This window comes from Pogona vitticeps, chromosome 1 (genome assembly GCF_051106095.1).
Source record: "Pogona vitticeps strain Pit_001003342236 chromosome 1, PviZW2.1, whole genome shotgun sequence".
Classification (NCBI taxonomy): Eukaryota; Metazoa; Chordata; class Lepidosauria; order Squamata; family Agamidae; genus Pogona; species Pogona vitticeps.
Genome location: NC_135783.1, coordinates 172,946,443 through 172,968,521, shown reverse-complemented (window position 1 = coordinate 172,968,521; position 22,079 = coordinate 172,946,443). Strand labels below are relative to the sequence as shown.

Below are 22,079 nucleotides of genomic sequence, written 5' to 3'. Positions count from 1 at the left end.
TTCTCTTTAGCTGCTGCTGAGGAAACACCTTCAGAGTTTTTTTAGAGCTTTCATATACACAGTTTTTGTATGTACTTACCTTTGTTAATGTCATCTGTTCTCCATTTTTAATCTTTGTTTTTTTTTCTCCCTAAAAAAACAAGAAAAATATTCACGTTCATCTATCAAATTTCCTGCCTTTTTATGGCCTCACCAGACCTTTTAAAGAAATATGTCTCTTGTAACAAGAAGATACCTCTGTGAGATGGACATTCTGTTGTTTGGGCAAGGGGTGTCAGATACACAGTTGCCAAATTTGTAAAAAAAAATTGTGAAAGTTGCAGTCAGAATTTACAATCCAGACTACAGTTTTACTTGTGGGAAAACTCACCAAACAATCAGTACTTTCTCAAAATATCAAACTACAACATTGCTTTCTTCCATTTCAATTTATGAGGCACCATCTAAACAGTTATTCATAGAGACAATTCAATAAGAAACAACATAGGCTGATTATGATGGATGATCAGACCTCACAGCAGTCATACCTCCACAACACTTGCTTGATAGCAATACTGAGGACAGGCCATCTGCTTTTAAATCCACCTTTAAAGCAGCTTTGGTTTCAGCTGCAAAAAAGAGAAAGAGATATAAATGTTAACCATCCTAAGAAGGCAAGACAAAACAAAGGCATAAAAAACAAAGAACATCAATCTCTTTCTCAGCCTCATGCATCTCCGTTATGGTGTTCACCTCAAATTAAAGAACAAGATTTAGTTTGTCTGGGATAACTATCTGCAGAAGAAACATCTCAGAAACATGTGCCATCCCTCACTTTTAGACATTCGCCTGAATGAAACCAAGCTACTCAGCAAACTGAAGTAGAATCCCTTTGTGAAACCTTTAAAGAGAGCACCAAAACTCACCCCTATACAGTGGTGCCCTGCTTGACGACAATAATGCGTTCCAGCAAAATCGCTGTACAGCGAAATCATCGTCAAGCGGGGAAAAACCCATTGGAATGCATTGAAAACCGGTCAGTGCGTTCCAATGGGGGAAATACCTGCTCATCCAGCAAAAATCCTCCATAGGCGGCCATTTTGCGATGCCTGTGTAGCGAAAATAGGTCTGGAAAACAGCGGGGAGCCATTTTGCAAACCGCCAATCAGCTGTTTTTAATCATCTAGTGAATAATTGGTTTGCGAAGCAGGGTCCAAATCGTGAAACAAAAAACCCCATTGAAACCATCGGTTTGCAATCGCAAAAATATAGTGATTGCAAAAAATTCGTTAAACAATTTCGTCGTCAAGCGAGGTCATCGTCAAGCAGGGCACCACTGTACTGAAGTTGATATTGCCAATCATAGGTATAAGAAACGTCTCAGGGCAGGGGAGTAATCAATGCCGAAGCCAATATGTCCTCCTCCATACTACTTTGGTGCCACGGCTCCTTTGTATCTAGACCCTGTATGGCACTTTCCACCACCTTGTTTCAAATACCACAGGGTGCAGAGGGAGAAGCAAGTCAGCACTCTCCAGTGTCACCTGTATGCTATGTCAGTTATTTATGCTCATTGGTATAGAACATGCAGAGATTCAACATAACAATCGCCAGAGCCTCGAAACTGTGATGGTCACTAGAGCAGTCAAAATCAAAATCAATGCAGTGGATACACTGAGTCTATTGTAAGTGAATAAATTGAATATATTGAATCCATGCAAAATATATGAAGGTATGGGTTACAACTTCATAATACAGAGAGAGAGTTAATACTTTGTAGAGTGCAATGATACTTGTCTAAAAATGTCTAAGACCATTTAAAATGACTTTTAGCATATAGCAGTACAAAAATGAATATGATACATCTGAGAGTCAATGATAAATCTCTGAGATTAAACCTCTTGTTAAACTACAGCATATTGAAAAAGTAACCTTAACTTTCTCATAAAATCATGTTTCAGAAAGATATTAAGATACAAAATCAACAACAGACACCCTTCTAAGATCAGTAAATTGAATACCCAGCTCGCATAATTGCTGCATAATTAAATTATAAACTGCCTAGGCAGTGCTTTGATCACTATAGGGCAATATATAAGCAGCACACTTCATGTACTTGTTTGCATTAACATCTGTCTATAAGCAGGAAAAATAACAATTCATACATCATCACCTTCACTTGAAAGTGACTTAAATGTATATATCATTTGTCCACTACATATATTTTAACAATAGGAATGAGATGTGTTAATTGTATTGAGCATTATTACATCTTTTTCCCCATTAATGTTTATTATAAATCAAATATAAATCAAACATATATCACTTCAAGCAAAATGCAATACAGTGGTGCCTCGCACAACGAGTGCCTCACACAACGATAAATTCACACAACGATGGCTTTTTCTGAAAAATTTGCTGCCTCACACAACGATGTTTCCTATGGGGAATTTTCGCACAACCATGTCTCTTTTCACTCATTTAAAAGTGCCTCAAACCATTTGAAACCTGTTTTAAATGCTTGGCATTGATAGTCCAGCTTGTGAAACGTATGCAAACTTAATTTGGTGTTGTTCTGAGGCATCGTTAATTTGTGGTGAATTTTTTTCTCTCTCATTGAGAAGCATTGGACGGACAGGAGCGAAAACGGACATCGGAATGCCATTCAAATGCATTGAGTCGGCTTCAATGCATTTGAATGGGGGATACATTGTTTCACACAACGATGTTTCCTATGGGGATTTTCGCTCAAGGACGGCAATCCGTTCCAATTGGAACGGATTAACCAGTTTTCAATGCATTCCTATGGGAAATGGTGTTTCACAGAATGATGTTTTCACAGAACGGGTTTTTTTTTTTGAACCAATTAACATTGTTGTGCGAGGCACCACTGTACAAGAAGTACAGCTGCCCAGAGACCTTTGGGTAGAGTGGGCGGCATATAAATTAAATAAATAAATAAAGTACCTATTAATCTCTTGGACTATGTGTGCTCCTCTGCCAATATTTCACTGTCCCGAAAAAGGATGGTGGTTTGAGACCAATTCTAATTGTGGGATGTAATCTTTACCTAATCTATAGAGACTAAGAAATGCAGAATGGTGATGCTAGCAGTGATACTACCAGTCCTCAAAAAAGGGAACTGATTTTATGCAATAGACTTAAAGGATGCTTACTCTCACGTTATGATAATTCCAGAACATTGTTGTTTTCTGTGCTTTGTTATGGGCACCAAAATACTCAAATTCAAAATGCTCCCTTTTAGTCTCTCTATAGCATCCCACGTTTTCACAAAGTGAGTGACCCCAATTGCAATGTACCCTTCAGAGTCTATGGCATAACTCTGTTTCCATATATAAACAATTGGTTAATCATGACAGATTCAAAGAAAAGGCACAAAAACTGTCTCCTTCACATTGCAACTGCTATTGGACCTTGGCCTTCAGATAAACATTTTTAAAAGTCACATTTGACATAAAGCAGAATAATTCGATACATTGAAGTGATCCTAGACTCGAAATCATGAGAGCATACCTACCTCATGATAAAATGCACAAGATAATCAAGTTGGCTCAGGTTCAAGATGAATGTGTCAGAAATGGGATACATGGTGCAAAGGCTGTTGGGCCTTTGATGAATTAAACCTATTAAGCATCAGAAGGGATACCAAAGTTGAGTACAATAACAAATTGAGAACAAGAGCAAGGAAGTTGGGTACAAAACTCATCAGTAGATTCAATACCATCAACTTTCAGATGACCTAAACAACCACAATCACAGGAACATTAGAGAATGAGGACTCCTACTGCAAAGCACTGCAGGCATCATAACTTTTATTTTCATTGTGCAGATCCTTCTGCAGGCATCATAACTTTTATTTTCATTGTGCAGATCCTTCCTACAAAACCAATTCAAGCCATTTGGATATAAACAAAAAGCTACAGACCCTGCCCAATGGCATCTTTTTACTATTCTCTGTACTATCTGGAACTTGTCCTAACCATATGTTGGGAGATGAATTAAGTCATATACAGATCATTGGGTTCCACTGTGTACAGTGGACATGTCACAGAGTTCATTTAACTGCTACTTTAGAATGCATACAAGGAAACTCAACCAACACTGCCTTCAGAAGCAGACATTTTTACTCTGCTGAAGAAAGGTATGATATAATCTGTTTGTCAAAAAAGCATTACCACAGAATTCTACTTGAGGTACTTTATTGTCAACAGTTCATATCTTCAGATATGTCCATTATTTCATATGACTGTGATTTAGGCTCTTATCTCTTTTGAGGAGAATGGTTCACAACAATAGATTTAAAAGATGCATATTTCTGCAAATTCATCAGACAAGGCCACAGAAAATATGTTTTGTTTTTGAATTGAATTGTAATTGAACATTGCTACTACCGGTCTTGAATTGTCTTATTCAGTCTATCCACAATAACACAAGAATTCACCAAATGAATAATGCTTGTAGCAGCCCACCTTCATACCTTGTGGGTGGTTGTAATTGGTTAGTGGTTGTTTACTTAGAACCCTCAGCTGATTAGGATTGAAACTGAGACAAAATAAATTTGAGCTAGTTCTGGCACAACACTTACTCTTCATAGGAACAATGTTCATTGCCAAAAGTGGGATGGCAAAGCAGTTGATTTTTCAGGTGTCTTGGGTCAAGCCCCAACACTACTTAAACATCTTCCTGGAAGCTAGAGAATTGTGTCAACCCATATAATTTCTCTAGGGAATCAAACACTGGATGATATTTCAGCCACATGAAATCCACAGCAAGTTGAATGCATTTTGGTGGCAGTTGCTCACATGTGAATAAGGCCAGAAAAAAAACAGAAAAATAGTGTTCTTCTTCTTGGAGCATTTTTTTGTGGGAATCTTTTAAAATCTGTCTGGAACCCCATGAATGTTCCACAAAAGTAAAATTATATTTTAAAAAATAATATGCATTAATTTGGTATCACTGGGGGGAAATCAACATAGCTGGAGATTTCTAATATTAATTTAATCTTCCCCAGCCCAATGCTTCCAGACATCAAGTGTTTTTGAACTGCAGCATTCACCTTCCCTGATCTTTGGCCATGCTAGCTGGTGTTGAAAGGCATTGTAGCCTGGGAGATACCATATTGTACATCTATCCTGTGAATTACTGTGTTTATTCTTCTGATTTAGACATGCAAATCACTATGTGGTCATGCAGTCTTCTCTGTTGCAATTTATGCAGTGCTGTAAAACTGGAGCAGTCACCACGAATTGTAGTTTTAGAAGAGGTAGCTGTGTTAGTCTGTGTAAAGATATCAATCAAATACAAAAGAAAAATATAACATACAAAAGACAAAAAGGTTGTGGCACCTTAAAGGCTTATATTTTAAGATGAGCTTTTGTGAGTCAAATCCACTTTCCAACTTTTGCCTACTAACCAACCAGCCACTGTATCTGTTTTGATGTCAGGAATAAACATATAAAAATTGCCATGTAATCTCACTCTACATTTCAGGAAGTGGATTTGATCCATGAAAGCACACATTAAAATGTAACAGTTTTTAAAGTGCCTCAATATTTTTTCTTTAATTTATTTTTCTTTGTCTTTGCCTGATAACCATGAGTTGTGTAAATTCACCAGTATTCTATTCTTCTCTTAAATCTCTCAGGGTCTTTGTCATCAGTGTTCGTCAGGCTCCCTTGTGGTGGTGTTGGTGTAAGTATTTCTCTCTCTCTCTCTCTCTCTCTCTCTCTCACACACACACACACACACACACACACACACACACTCACACACACACTTTGTATGGTTTACTGGCTTGAATAATGTAAAATTCATTTATACTATAGGACTGCAAAGCAATGCAGTTTATTGTTGTTGGTCGTATACTGTAATATATTTAAAATACTAAAGCTGGAATTCTAATCTGCATGATCACAAAAGGACAGTTACACAAGCAGTGGTTTCTGTTTCCCAAGGTATCTAGTGTGGGCTTAGTCTTTTCCTGTTTTTCTAAATGGTTGCAGGACCCAGGATGTGCAAAAAGTGCTTTTAGGAGTACTTCTGATGCAGAAGACTCAGTAGGATTTTGGCCTAATCAATTAAACCACTAACAAACCACAGAGTAAATTGTGCTAGACAAGAAAACAGAAATATTGTGGCGATGATACTGGTGTGATATATGTTTGTTTGGGCCCAATCCTCTTTTAGGTCTATATCTTATGGCTTACTTGCATTAATTTTGCAAAATGCAGGAAATTTACCATCAGTTATTGGTGATCATGTGGTTGACACTAGAATTAAGCTGTAACAGTTTGCAGCACAGCTTTGTTTGCACACTGGTTGGTTGATAAAATCATTTTAAAATCCAGAACTATGACTTTAACTGTAGTTATGAATCCGTTTTACTAGGTTGACAGTGATACAATTTGGAATGAAGTCCATTCATTCAGTGCTGCTCGCCTTGCTGTTGGATGTGTCATAGAGCTTGTTTTTAAAGTAGCTACAGGAGAACTGAAGGTAAGTATAATACCAGTACTCGTATTAAAAGGGCTTAATTTTTAATGACTTTCATAGGGCAGTAATATTACTGGAATCATTACAACACATTGCACTCCACTCTCTTATAATAAGTACATTATGACTGCAAGTCACACTTTTATGACTTTGAGATTGACTGGTGTTATGTGCTGTACATGCACTAAGGTGTCCTTAAAGAATATCTGAAAAATGCAGGTGCAAGTGGTGCAAGACACTGGTACCATTCACCATTTGCTTTCACTGGTTAGTAATATGTTTTGAGCTGAGTGCAAACTGCTAATTCTATCTCTACACTGTTTTTATGTAGAATTCACTCTAGTCCAGGAGAAATATCTTGCCATGGATGCCTGTACTAGAAACCTGCTGTACTCATACATCCCTGTGCTGCTGGGATATGGCAAGTAGCCTAATCCCATTTTAGCTAAATTTATAACCATCATTGCAGTTTTTGGCAGAATATTCCATAAAATGATTGTGTACTGTGAAACATGTACTTTTACTTACTCTTATTCTGCCACCAGTCAGTTCATTAAGTCATCACTGATCCCTAAGAGGACTTTTGTTATCCCATGCCTGCTAAGTTTACTTTGAGAAGACTATGTAGAACCATTTCTGGAGAGTTACAGATCTTCAGTGTCCACTCAATAAATAAGAGGTTTAGTCATCTGGCTGCAGGACCAGCAATTGGGAGTTCAGTTCCCCACTCCGCCTCCTGATCACAGGGCTAGACTCGATGATCTATAGGATCCCTTCCAGCTCTCCAGTTCTAAGATGGTTCTAAGATGATTTGGTAGGAAACTGCCTTAGCCTTGGACCATTGGTCCATCTAACACAGTGGTTCTTAAACTTTTTGAAAGAAATGCCCCCTTGAGCCATTGAGGAAGTTATCATCGCCCCCCTCCCTGAGGTGATATCTTACCTACCTACCTACCTACCTACCTACCTACCTACCTACCTACCTACCTACCTACCTACCTACCTACCTACCTACCTTGTCTCCCTCCCCACCCGGGTGCGAGGCAGCGCTTCACGGGGTGAGGATGAGGACCCAAGAGACCCTTTCCTTCCACCCGATCCACACTCAGTGCTCCCATAAAGGAGAAAGGCGAGATGTGGCAGGTAGAAAGAGCTGGATCATCTGGCGGCAGCAGCAGCACCAGATCTACTGCCAGCACTGCGGCTGCAGTCGCCTTCACAGGTTTGGCCCGCTCCAGTGCCCCCTACCGCCCCCTTCTGTTCTTTTGCCCCCACACTGCCCCTTTTCGTTCTACCGCCCCCCTGAAAAATGAAAGCACTCCCTGGGGGGCATTATTGCCCACGTTAAGAACCACTGATCTAACATAAAGATGGGCAGAAAACAGAGGATATTGATAGATCTCTTGAGTAATTTGCAATAGATTGGAAAGGAATTTTTACTCTTTTTTTTAATCAACAAGAACAACAAATGAGTCTTCATCTACCCAGTACCAATTAAAATTATACTGGCAAGATAGTTGAGGTAATCAAGAGATTGTAGTTCTTGCTGCTGCTGTTCTTGCTGTTGTTGAAGGACCCAAAATTGAGTTTGGTAGTTGAAACAAATGTTTGGTCTCTATGAATTCTTTATTTCTGGTGTGCCTCTTTGTTGTTGTTACTGGGTTTTTTCCCCTCTCTAGGATCTGGTTAGTCATTTTTGAGATTGTAATGAAAAATAAGTAGATCTTATGTGTCTAAAAGGTTATTTGTGTTTATTTTACAAGCATACATCCCACCTATTTTCCTGAAAGTGAACTCAAGGCAGTGCACAAACAGCAGTATTGGAAACACCCATAAACATCTAAATAAACAAGAACAATCGTGTGATGTAAAACAATTAAACCAAGGGTCAGAAACATGCTAAAGCTGTCGACAGTACAGTGGTGCCCCGCATGACGATGATAAACCATCCCATTGAAATTGCTGTGTAGCTCAAACATTGTCTAGTGAAAACTGTTTCCCCTTTGGAATGCATTGAAACCCGTTTAATGCGTTCCAGTGGGGAAAAATCCTCATCGTTCTGTGAAGATCGCCCATAGGGAAGCCATTTTGCGAAGCACCAATCAGCTGTTAAAATGGCTGCCCTGCGAAGCATCGGTCCCGAAAACACTCGATTGTGAAGTGCCGATCAGTGGCAAAATTGTCGTCTTGCGAAAATCGGTTTACGAAGCAGGGACCCAAACATCGTCCAGTGAAAATCGCCCATTGGAATCACTGTTTTGCGAATCGCTATAGCGATTGCAAAACCTCATAGTCATGCGGATTTGTCGTTTTGCGAGGTCGTCATCTAGCGAGGTACCACTGTATGCCTTTTCAAAAGACCTAATGTATGCTTTATAAAAAGATACAGAGTTGTAAACTGACAGAGCTCTGTGGGCACCATGTTCCTAATGCTAATGAAACAGGACTTCTTCATTGTGATCTCTGCATTCACACTGCTCAGTCGGACCCTCCACAGAGCCAACCTTTTCAGAGTCTTCTAGACTGAGAGTTTTCAGTTGTTCTATCTGTCCTTTATAATGCATGCTCAAACATGCTTATCTCTCTTGAGAACTTACTTCAGTTGATGAGACCATTATTGTTCTACTGTTGTACTTGTGCTTTGTGGTTTGTATTTGTAATGTTTATTTTTTAAAATTAGTAGTTAAACAAATTCTTTTCCTCAAATTGTTTGAGTTTAAATTTGTAAAATTTGTTTGGCTTTTTGGGCCCAAAACACAGAAAAACAGGCCTGTGAGGTTTAATGATGTGAGCATCAAATAGTATGCAGGCAGAGTGGAAATAATTGGTAGATCACCCTAGATCCTACAGCTCCTGTTGCCTGCAGTCCCCTGTATCATAATGGCCCTCTCTGCATCATAAGCGGTTGCAACCTAGCACTTCAAAGCTCCAAGTATTGACTGTGGCACTAAAGAAGAAGGCCCATTTAGCAGCAACAGCAACAACATTGAAGAAGGTAGTCAAGTCAAAGATGTAAAGTTCTCAAGACTAACCTGCAAAAAAGCAGCATTTGGCTGCAGGCCACCACCCAAGTCCCCCCTGATGTGCCCTCCTAAAGGTCTATTGAAGGGATATAAGAGGGTGAAATTTGAGAGGAGGAGCTCCACACTGTCACCACAGACACTACTCAAGATCTCTCAGATGATATTTATTAATTTAATTTATATACTGTCACTTTAGTGCAATGCATTACTCTGGGGTGGTTTACAGACAGACATAAATCACTCTCATATTGGTACCAGTCTGTACATCGTGAACACTACTGATGCTTGACAAGCTAATCACTATATGACTGAAGGTCTGAAAGACACCAGTCTTCATGAGGTGTCACCATTGGCTTTGACACCACCCACAACACCGATAATCAAGCCGAGGTTGGTATTGGTGATGCCTCCAGCTGTTACAGCGTATTCTGCCTTTAGCATACCTACCCTCTTAGTACTGACAGCTGTCCTAATGTAATCTTTAGTATCAGAAACATACCCAGACTTATGTTCCATGACAACTCAGCTGGTTTCAACATCAGCCGTTCAAGTCTCCTCATAGGTACCGTTCTCCATATTGTTGCCAGCTCCTCTGCCACAATGTGTTATATAAGCAAGCAGTGTGGCATCAGATCCAGAGCGATGATAGTCCTGAGACTGTATCACTGGTATTATAGTGGAGGACAAGCAGATCAAAAGTCTCTAAAGGATGCCCTGTGACAGTCTTGGAAAGTTGAGAGCCTCTGCATATTCCCACCATTTCCTATACTAACCAGGGTTGTGACAAAGCATTACGGTGGGAGACCCCAGAGGTATTGACATTACCATGGTGGCCTCAACAGTCTTGATTTCCTTTGTTGCTCAAACTCATTCACAGAGTTTTCTACAGGCTCCCTCCCTGGTCAGATGGCATTTCCAAGCTTGTGGGACAAATGTTTCAATCTTATGTCCATACCCTGCATCTCATGACACAGAGAATGTGGCTCAGAACAGGATTATTGCCATCTCACAAGATTCCAGGTTACAGTTTTCATTCAGGTTACTGACTTAGGTTTCTCGTTCATCAGAGTTTATCTGTCAACTGGTTGACCTGCTTGACATCATTGGAAGAGGCCTATACCACCTCATTCATTATAATAGAAACTGAAAAGTTTCTGAAAGGAGTACAACATATGCTTCCAGCTCTTGCCACACTATTACCATTTTGGAGCATTTCACCAACCTTGCTTCAAATTATAAAGTCTTATTTTGAGCCTATGGCCACTGCACCTTTGAAACTGTTGACACCAAATAAAGGTTTTTGTGTGGCTATTACATCTGCCTGAAGGGCTGGGGAGATTTGTGCTTTATGAGTGGGCAAACCTTCTTTCCATTGGTTTTGAAACAAAGTGATACTCTGACCAGATATCTTGTCAGATATATGTTGGATTTCCACTTTTGCAGGACATTGTGATTTTGGTTTTCTTTCCAGCTCCCTCAACACTGTTAGAACATATTTTCATATGCTTCACATACAAAGAGCCCTTGGCTTTTATATTCAGAAGAAAGCTACAATTAGACAACTGTCACAGATTTTCCTAGCATTCTATGGGCATAGGAAGGTATTGCAGATCATTCAGCTCCATTAGTACTCTTGCTCAACCAGACGTTGTCAGGGCAAGTTGCACACCTCCCAGTTTTCTCCTTGGCATGAAGGCATGTGCACAACCTCTCTCTGCAGTGACATGCAGGTGAAGATGCATGCCACCTCTGCAGAGATTACTTGGCAACCTGGTGATGTTGAAGGAGCAACAAACAGTAGGAGGGCAGGGAACCAGGAACTATAAAAGGGAAAGGGAGCAGGAGTTGTGGTGGGGATGGACAGATAGACACAAAAGTCAGGAGGAGAGAGGGAGTCACTAAAGACAGGAGGAAAGACAGAGGCCAGGGGATACAGACAGAGGCTGAGGACAGGAAGAGATAGGGCCAAAGTGGGGAGAAATGATTGTAGCAGTGGAGGATTAAGAGGAGAGAAGAAGGGATAGAAAGCCAAAGGAGGTTTGGGGAAGAAAAATACATGGAGGAGAGTTGGGGGCAAGAACAGGATGGGAAATCATTCTAGAGCAGGGCCCATCTCCCCCTGCAGGACAATCTATCTGGTGAGCTGGCTCTTTAGAAAACAAGCAGGCCCTCTGAAGAAGGTAGGGTTAACACAGAGGAGCTGGGGAGAATTAGATACCCCGTGGCATGGGACAATGGCAGACTTAGACTGGAATCTGAGCGCTGTATTCTCCATTGGGTGGGGATCAATTTCTCCTTTATCTGGCTGATTATGCTGCATGAGCCCACGGTCTGGGGCCACCCCTGAATTGTTCTATTCCCTTTCTGTGGAGGTCAAAGCATCATCTACTCAACATTGAGGGTTAGGACCCAACTGGAATCACAGACAAACAAGATGGGATACAGCCATACCAATGCTAGAATACCAGGCTACAGCATTTCCTTGTTATGACTAGAAACCTACCTCACAGGGCCATCTTCACCAAACCTAACCTTTAACCACTGAAAAGCACCAGAGGGCATGTAAGACTGGTCCTTGGCTGGACCCTAGGCTTGTACTTAATTCATATCACCAGACACCTAGATCTTTGTGTTAGAACCTGCAAATACTTACCTGAGCCTGAGGGAGAGTACTCTGTACAGTAACTATGCCAAGATGCCTCTCACACCAAAGACCTGCCCTGAATGCACCCAGCCCGCCATTAGTACCTGAGGCTAGCTTATGTGCCATCAAGTCAAAACCAATTTTAAGCAACCCTAGTAGGGATTTTAAGGCAAGTGAGATGTTTAAGGAGTAGCTTTTACCATGCCACTAGTGAATTTCCAGCGGGTAGGTGGGACTCGTCAGCCATGTAAGGCAGCCCATCTAAGAGAAGGAAAACTCTGATTTCAAACCTCCACTGCCTTGTGGCTATATCCACTCATGGAAAAGGCTTCAGGAGATAACCTCGAGGCAAAATCCAGAGCCGGAGTCCCGTAGACAGTTTGTGTTGTTCTGCCAACTCCTGCGACGTCGCTGGAACCAGTTGTATTGGCTCTTGCCTCTCCATTGGACTATTTCAGTGACGTGGAGAGGGGGGATTTGCTGCTTGGGTAACAGCCTATCCTCCATATTATTCTACCCAGGCTTCGTGCTCTGGAGAGGACACTCCAGCTTTGCATACAGTGTCGAAATAACACAGGAACTAGCAGTTACTGGTTATACGTTTTGCTCGATTGGCATAGAGCATGATGCCAGGGGCTACTTCTGATGGTGGGAGAGCCGAAAAACAGATCAATAACGCTGCACCATGCAACAATCAGAAGAAAACATCTGCCCTAAAGCTGGGAACCTGGAATGTTCGGACAATAACCCCTGGCTTTTCTGACAACCTGCAGGAAATAGACGACGTGCGCAAGACAGCTGTTATCGACATTGAACTGAGTAGACTACGGATGGACATTGTTGCCCTGCAAGAGACGAGATTGCCGGACATGGGATCTGTCAAGGAAAAAAACTTCTCATTCTTCTGGCAGGGAAAACCATTGAACGAGACCAGGGAATATGGTGTTGGCTTTGCGGTCAGAAATACTCTGCTGAGATCCATTGTTCCACCTACTGTGGGGAGTGAAAGAATCCTGTCTCTGCAGCTCCAGTCATCAGCGGGACTGGTCACCCTCATCAGTGCATATGCACCAACACTGTCATCCACAACAGAAGTCAAAGACAAATTCTATGATGATTTGGCAGCTGCTATCAAAAAAGTCCCTGAGAGAGAGCCGCTGTTCATTCTCGGAGACTTTAACGCTAGAGTTGGTGCTGATCACAACTCTTGGCCCACCTGCCTAGGCCGTTTTGGCATTGGGAAGATGAATGAAAATGGCCAACGCTTGCTGGAGTTTTGCTGTTATTATGGTCTTTGTGTCACCAACACGTTCTTTAATACAAAGCCTCAACACAAAGTTTCCTGGAGACATCCAAGATCGAAGCATTGGCATCAGCTTGATTTGATCCTCACTAGACGTTCTAGCCTATCTAGTATTACGATCACACGCAGTTACCAGAGTGCTGATTGTGATACTGATCATTCCCTGGTATGTAGCAGAATAAAACTGCAAACAAAGAGATTGTATCACACTAAAAAGGAAGGAAGGCCACGTATAGATATCAACAAGATTCACAATCAAAGAAAAGTGGAGGAATTTGCCCAAGCGCTTCAGGAAACCCTTCCAGGCCCGGCTGATGCGAATGCACCTAAACGATGGGAACACTTCAAGAACGCTGTTTATAACACTGCCCTGTCCACATTTGGCAAGAAGACCAAAAAGACGGCTGACTGGTTCGAAGCCCATTTGGAGGAGCTGATTCCAGCCATCGAGGATAAGAGGAGAGCTCTAGCAGCATACAAAGCCTGTCCTAGTGAGTACAACTTGCAGGCTCTTCGAGCTGCTCGTAGCCAAGTCCAACAGACTGCCAGGAGATGTTCAAATGATTATTGGCTTCAGCTCTGCTCTCAGATACAGATAGCAGCGGACACAGGTAACATCAAGGGAATGTATGACGGTATCAAGCAGGCTTTAGGTCCAATACAGAAGAAATCTGCTCCCTTGAAGTCTACTACAGGCGTGATCATCCAGGACCAAGCAGAGCAGATGGAACGCTGGGTGCAGCACTACTCTGAGCTATATTCTAAAGAGAATGTAGTAACGGAAGAGGCACTAAATAACATTGAGTGCCTGCCTCTCTTGGAAGAGCTGGACAGTGAACCAACTTTAGCAGAAATAAAAGCGGCCTTGGATTCCCTTGCCTCTGGCAAGGCACCTGGAAAGGACAACATCCCCGTTGAAGTTTTGAAGTGCTGTAAAGAGATCATCACCACTGAGCTGTATGAACTCTTTTCTCTTTGCTGGAGAGAAGGTGGAGTACCACAGGACATGAAGGACGCAAACATCGTCACATTGTATAAGAACAAAGGCGACAGGGGTGACTGCAATAACTACCGTGGTATCTCTCTTCTCAGCGTGATAGGGAAGCTGCTGGCCCGTGTTGTGCTGAAGAGACTTCAGGTGCTTGCAGACAGAGTGTATCCAGAATCACAGTGTGGTTTTCGAGCTAATAGATCCACCACCGACATGATATTTTCCCTCAGACAGTTTCAGGAGAAATGCAGGGAACAACAACAGCCACTCTTTGTGGCCTTCATAGATCTCACAAAGGCCTTTGACTTGGTTAGCAGGGATGGCCTTTTTAAAATACTTCCCAAGATTGGATGTCCACCTCAACTCCTTAATATCATCAGGTCCTTTCATGAGGAAATGAAGGGCACTGTAGTTTTTGATGGCTCAACATCAGATCCCTTTGACATCCGAAGCGGAGTAAAACAAGGCTGTGTCCTTGCGCCGACCCTGTTTGGGATCTTCTTTGCTGTCATGCTGAAGCAGGCCTTTGGAACTGCAACAGAAGGTGTCTATCTCCGGACTAGATCAGAAGGAAAGCTCTTTAATCTCACTAGATTGAGAGCGAAGACCAAAGTCCAACTGAAATGCATGTGGGACTTCCTCTTTGCTGATGATGCAGCCATTGTTGCCCACTCTGCTGAAGACCTCCAACAACTCATAAATCATTTTAGCAAGGCCTGCCAAGACTTTGGACTAACTATCAGCCTGAAGAAAACACAAGTCATGTGCCAGGGCGTGGACTCACCTCCCTCTATTACTATCTCCATGCAAGAACTGGAGGTTGTTCATGAATTTGTGTACCTTGGCTCAACAATCTCTGACACTCTCTCCCTAGATGTCGAGCTGGATAAACGCATTGGGAAAGCAGCTACCATGTTCTCTAGACTCACAAAGAGAGTATGGCTTAATAAGAAGTTGACGGCATACACCAAAATCCAGGTCTATAGAGCCTGTGTCCTGAGCACACTCCTATACTGCAGCGAGTCCTGGACCCTTTGTGCACGGCAGGAGAGAAAGCTGAACACCTTCCATATGCGTTGTCTCCGACGCATTTTTGGTATCACCTGGCAGGACAAAGTTCTAAATAGAGTAGTCCTAGAACGAGCTGGAATTTTCAGCATGTATACAATATTGAAACAGCGCCGTCTACGTTGGCTTGGGCACGTCGTGAGAATGGCTGATGGCCGGATTCCAAAAGATCTCCTGTATGGAGAATTAGTGAAGGGAAGCCGCCCCCGAGGGAGACCACAGCTGCGTTACAAGGACATCTGCAAGCGGGATCTGAAGGCCTTAGGAATGGACCTCAACAGATGGGAAACTTTGACGTCTGAGCGTTCAGCCTGGAGGCAGGCGGTGCATCATGGCCTCTCCCAATTTGAAGAGACACTTGTACAGCAGACCGAGGCAAAGAGGCAGTCCCGAAACAAGCAAAACCAGGGAGCTGGACAGGGGACAGATTGGATTTGTCTCCAGTGTGGAAGGGATTGTCACTCTCGAATTGGCCTTCTCAGCCACACAAGACACTGTTCCAAGACCTCCACACAGAGCACGATACCATAGTCTCTCGAGACTGAAGGATGCCTACACAAAGTGAATTTCCATGGCTGAGTGGGGATTTGAACCCATGCTTCTCAGTCCTAGTCCATCACTCTATCTGTTAATGAAAGCAGGGTGTTCTCAGCTTATGTACTGAGGACAGTGTTACTAAGGGGACCAAAGGGCAATTGCAGTGAAGAAGAGCAGCCGTTGATGACAAGGCTGTGGAGTGAACATATCTTTTGTGAATAAAGAGCAACCCTGAAGAGTCGTACAGAGCGATGTCTGCTTGTAACATGACCACAGACTGTTACAGTTTTGGGGGCAAAATGGACAAGGTACGGGGTGTTGCACATGGGACAGCCTGTCTACCCAACAGCTTACTAAATAAATTGTAAGGTTGTTACTGTGACATGCCAATGTACCAGTTGTATGCAGAGCAGCAGTCTAATCTCAGCCAGTCTTCACATGGTACTTCTGTTAAGACAGAGTGCAGAATGTCACATCCTTTAGGAGGGTGCAGTAGTTCTCCCTGTGCTGCTCCAATAATAGAGGTGCCTGTCCTGTTGCTTGAGCACCTTTGTGCTGGTGATTAGTTTTCCAGTCTTTGACCATCAGTGTGAATGCATAGGGACTATGACAAAGGAAAACAGGTTTCTACTTCTAATTTTTGTTCTTCAAGCAATCTTCTATGCTTTGATGTGACTTACGCATCACATCAAAGCATAGAAGATTGCACCTGTAGCCAAATAACTTTTGCCACTATGTCATCCAAAATAGATAAACTGAATAAGAAGCAGACCTGAGCATGTATTATAGAGTGAAGGGAGGGGACCACTAGTCAAAAACTGTCAGTCTAGAAGATTCCGAGAAGGGGGTTTTCCGCACAGACACAAACCCAAAATTGTGAATACCTAGAAAGCCCTAGAAAAAGCAACATTACAGGAAGCAATCTGTTTGTATGTTTGTGGAAACTATACTGGTAATTCTTACAGCATTTTTAAAAATGTGGTAGCAGATGTTACCGTTAGTAATGGGTTGGGCACTGGTCTCCCTTTTTTTAAAAAAAATAAACTGAGATCAGTGTCATCAAGAAACAGCACTTTTCCCTTGGTGACCTTTGTTTTGGAAACGGAACAGATTGTTCCTTGTTATAGTACAAGCACACCAACAAGCTATTACCTGTTCACATGTATTGTATGTGTTACCAAAGTAAATATGGAAATATCTTAATACTTTTTTCTAATTCTTGCAAGTCTGTCTCATTTTTTAAAATGGTTATAGAAGGTAGGGAAGGCATTTTGAGTGGCCCCCAGCAGCCATGGGCTACCAAATTATAACAGTAACAACAACAACAACAACAACAACAACAACAACAACAACAACAACAACAACCATTTTAGTGACCTTTTACAAAAGTCAAAATAATATAAATCTGTTGTCAAAATAATATAAATAAATAAATCTGTTGCCTATTATAACCCTCTCCTTTCAGCCTGTCCTGTCCCTGTTCAGCCCTCCTTAAGATTGCAGCCCTGTAACTGCTGGCAGATCTGAAAAATGGTTGTCAGCTCTGCTGGGATAATCTGTCTTTGTATAAAGTATCATTTTTACTAGATTTCAGCAGCATTCCTAAAACTTTTTCTTCTTAAAAAGCCTGTCAGTGGTCATGTAAGTACATATGATTCTTCTTTAAATATCCAAAGATAATTTTGTATGTACTTTTAAAAATATGAAACTTTAATGTGCTTCTTTATTTTTTCAGCTGGCTCTTCCACAAACTAGAATTTACCTGCAAAGAAAAATTGTGCTTACTGTTTTGTAGCTCTGCTACAGTTAAGATTCTTGAATGCTGTATTGTCTTTTCCTCTAATCTTGAAACTTTTTTTGTTTCATTGTGCTAGAATGGATTTGCTGTAGTGCGACCTCCTGGTCACCATGCTGAAGAAAGTACACCCATGTAAGTGTTTGTGCTTTGATTGCATAATTTATCTGTTAGATCATTTAATGAAGAAAAACAGTTGTATGATACCATCTTGGGAAATATGACCTGTTGTAATTGAATGCTTTCTTACTGTCAGCTGATTTACAAAGACATTGAATTTTGAAAGATTTGTAGTCTGCAAGATTTGTAGTGTGATAATTTCCATGTGCTTGTTTTGAAAGGAATTGTCATTTTGATGCAGTACGTACATCATGACTATGACTAGAGCAACCTGATACTATATTTCTGATGAGAAGTATGCAGCTCTGGTTGTTATTCACATCTGAGACAAGTTGTAAAATCTTCTCACACCAACATTAATCTAAATGTTTTGACCTTGATGGCCTAAATGGATTTTGTTGAAATTCCAGTTGAAAATTGATTCTGAAGATTTATTCTAAATTAGAAAAGGGATTTTATAATACATTTCATGAAATTCTTATACAGTATGTCTAGTTTTCTCAAGTTCTGTAAAATTCCTTACTACATACCATGACCAAAGAACTCATTCTGGGTGGTGTTTATTCATCAACAGTTGTGACTTCAAATAGTTTTTTCAGTATAGATGTATTGGCAAAATATGCTCTTTACCTGACCTCATTTCTGGATGACTTTTACCTTGGGCTCTTAAAGCTTCCTGTGTTACTTTTTCTGTATGTTCGAAGTAAAGCAAAGTGTGCTGCTTATATATTGTCCCGTAGCACTTAAAGCATTCTCTGAGATGATTACAAGTTAATTGTGCAGGCTACACATTTCCTCTCCCCCCCCCCACTGGTATTCATTTTACTGACCTCAGAAGGATGGAAGATTGAATAAACCTTGAGCCAGCTACCTAGGGATTGAACCCCAGGTTGTGAGCAGAGTTTTGGTTGCCGTACAACAGTTTAATCACTGTATCATGTGGTTCATATTTATGTATGGTCAGAAGTCCAGAGTCCCATGCACCTGCTCATTAGGGCTTCTAGTTGTTTGATGAAGAGGAGTCGGCAGCTTTCAAAGATTTTAATGTATTCGCAAAGGCGAATTTCAAAGATTTTATTTACAGCATAGTTGAGAAAATGGAAGAAAACAAGTGAGTATATTCTCAAAAAAGCATTGAGGGGAAGCGTTGTCTTTCTTCCAAATCCTCTATGCTTAAAGGCAGAGGCAGGTTTCCACTATTTCTTTTTCTTTGTAGAAATCCCTATTCAAGTGAGCAAAGACTCTGCTTCTCCCTTAAACACTACTGTAATTATCACAGAGGGTTTGGAAAAGAAGTGGGGTTTTTTTTCAACCCTTACAAATTTTAGACCAAACCTGACAGCTGTAGCTGTCTAAGTACGTATATGACTGTGTTAAACATCTAGATATGAGAATTGCCTGTGGATGATGAAATGAAAAAAAAATGAACTAGGTTATTTGGTGCAACATCTCTCAGAAGAATTTGTAGTTATATTGTAACCCACCTTAGGTTTATTAGTGATCCTCTTTTGTATATTGACCATATAGATCACTAAAAAGAACCCATCTTTTCCTCTGCCTGCCAGCTTCTCTTGTCTGTTCACCCCCATTCAATTAATTTTCTCTTTCCCCTTCTATGCAGAGATGTCCTATGTTATGACTGTATGCTTTGGTTGATGCAGGCAAATGCATGAGGTTTCCTGCACTTAGCAAAGTGTACTATGAAAGGAAAACAGCACTGAAGTCAGGCAAAAATAAACCTTGATTATGACTATGAAGTGAAAAGCAGTATCTGTTGTTTAAATTATATATCAGTTTTATGTTGCCCATTATGCATATAATGGGAAATTTAAATACAGTGTTCAACATTACACCATTACAGAGTGATAGAATTAGGAATTTGTTTGGTTTTGGGAATTACTTGTTTTTGCTGAATAAGAGCAAATATTTCAAGCCATGACAGGAGATAATTTCATACGGGCACCAGGTTTTTGCTCTTACCTACATACTTGAGCAAATCCATAGAATTTTTGAATTGATTATCTGTAATTCATTCAACAAAAGTTGTTCAGATCATTGTGACTGCAGGCTGACTGCTGGGATTGGACTTGAAGAAACCATTTTATAATGGTTATCCAATTTTAGGAGGTGGTATTTGGGACTTCCGTTAGATGCCTAGACCTGTGATTCTTTGAGTTCTGTCTTGGCTCCCACCCCCAGGATTTAACATATACTGTATATGCAAGCATGGGAGAGGTCTTGGGACTTTTCATTATCTCTTGTGCCCTATGCCTCAAAGAAGCTGTTCAAGTCCTAAATCCATTTAATATTTATAATGGACTGGAAGATCAAAGACAAGCCAGAGGTGTACCTGCTCATTCAGAAGGCAGATCATTGAATACAGATTCAGATTGTATTTGATGGGATTATGTTCCCCTTGAAGACTTAGACTCTTCTTAATGGTCTGTATGAATTGTACTACTGAGTCTTATACCTGTGCAAAATCTCATTTGAAACTTCTAGAGCTGAGCAGATTTGGGGGAAAACCTGCCCCCATCCTTTATGGCGTCTGGATTCAACCTAATGCCTTTCTCTCAGTTTGTTTTTGTCTGCCACACTAGCATCATCATAAGGAAATATTTGGAATGACTTTTCATTGAGTGCTTTTGCCTTCACCTTTTCTTTTGACATTTTCAAGTAGTTTTTGTTGTAGTTTAATGTTCATATTTAAAAATAAATAAAAGAGTTTAATATTATTTTTCTTCGTTGTTTTGTAGCCTCTCCAACCATTTTCAAAAAGCATGTTGCTTCTGTGGGGAAGATAGACCCCTTATACCAGCATGCAGCAGTGTACCATTTATCAGGGTTTCATGAGGTTAGTCTCAAAATAGAGAATCCATGTTAAAATTATTATCTTGAGAAGTCATCTCTGAAAGCTGCAGATTTAGCTGCCTCAATTCAGCCACTGGATACTCTGTTTGTAAGGCTCAGTTGAAGAAAATGTTGGTGGGCACTTGCTTCATTGACTTCATCTGAACATTTAGTATCTGAGTCAGTTTCAGAGGCTCTTTTGATATTGACTGTCCTTTATATATATATCGACAGCATACTTGATCTCATAGTATCCTTCCAAGTTGAGAGGTCTGAGGCATCTAAGACTTTTGGTGCTCTGTAGAATACTTTGTTCCTTTCTTTTGCATTCAGTTGTGAGCATTCCGTAGATCTGAGCACACTGATTCTGACATTCTGTTGTTCTAGTTGATCAAGTTGTGGAACTGATAATCATAGATACTATTCTAGATCCCCATTTCATTATGTGATATACAAAAGATGCTGTGTTGACACCTGGAGTATTGCTTACAGTTCTGGCTGCCGCATCTCAAAAAAGACATTGTGGAACTCGAAAAGGTGCAGAAGAGAGTGACTAATATGATGACTGGGCTGGGGCACCTCCCTTATGAGGAAAGGCTACAGTGTTTGGGGCTCTTCAGTCTAGAGAAAAGGCACCTGAGGGGGACATGATTGAGATGTATAAAATTATTCAGGAGATGGATAAAGTGCATAGAGGGAATTCTTTTCCCTCTCATGCAATACCAAAACCAGGGGACATCCCCTCAGATTGAGTGTTGGGAGAGTGATGACAGACAAAAGAAAATATTTCTTTACCTAGCGTGTTGTTAGTCTGTGGAACTCCTTTCCACAGGACTTGGTGATGGCATCTGCCCTAGATGCCTTTAAAAGGAGGTTGGACAGATTCCTGGAGGAAAAGTCCATTGCAGGTTACAAGCCATGATGGGAATATATAATCTCCATGTTTAAAAGTAATGTACCTCAAAATGCCAGATGCAGGGGAGGGGTATCAGGAGACAGCTATCTAGTTGTCTCATGTGCTCCCAGAGGCATCTGATGGGGCCCCTGTGAGATACAGGAAGTTGGACTAGATGGGCCCTTGGCCTGATCCATCAGGGCTCTTCTTCTGTTCTTATGATTCATGGCATGCCTCACCTTCACATTACGGTGAACCACATCATCATCAATCCTGGAATGATTGGCTTTCACCACAAACAGCCTGAACTGAAGGAATTGATACGTAGTACTGCAAGAGTTGACTCGTCATCCACTGTTAA

The 22,079-nt window shown here is 41.1% G+C and overlaps 1 protein-coding gene and 1 long non-coding RNA gene across 10 annotated transcripts in view; one reads left to right on the top strand and one right to left on the bottom strand.

The window, feature by feature from the left end:
- The window catches only part of HDAC4 (histone deacetylase 4), a 303,006-nt gene that overhangs the window by 212,123 nt on the left and 68,804 nt on the right, over positions 1-22,079 (top strand). For 8 of the 9 annotated variants that reach the window (XM_072977471.2, XM_072977437.2, XM_078378962.1 and 5 more), the window contains 3 exons: positions 5,645-5,691; positions 6,388-6,495; positions 17,933-17,988. In XM_072977471.2, coding sequence (XP_072833572.1) covers positions 5,645-5,691; positions 6,388-6,495; positions 17,933-17,988 — 211 coding nt within the window. Of the gene's footprint in view, positions 1-5,644; positions 5,692-6,387; positions 7,748-17,932; positions 17,989-22,079 lie in introns of those variants that run through there. The other variant, XM_078378965.1, reaches the window with a different exon arrangement.
- LOC144584004 (uncharacterized) lies at positions 9,612-19,562 on the bottom strand. The gene is made up of 2 exons (XR_013537985.1): positions 16,080-19,562; positions 9,612-12,366 (listed from the first exon to the last, which is right to left on the bottom strand). It is a non-coding gene; the product is annotated as an uncharacterized LOC144584004 (long non-coding RNA).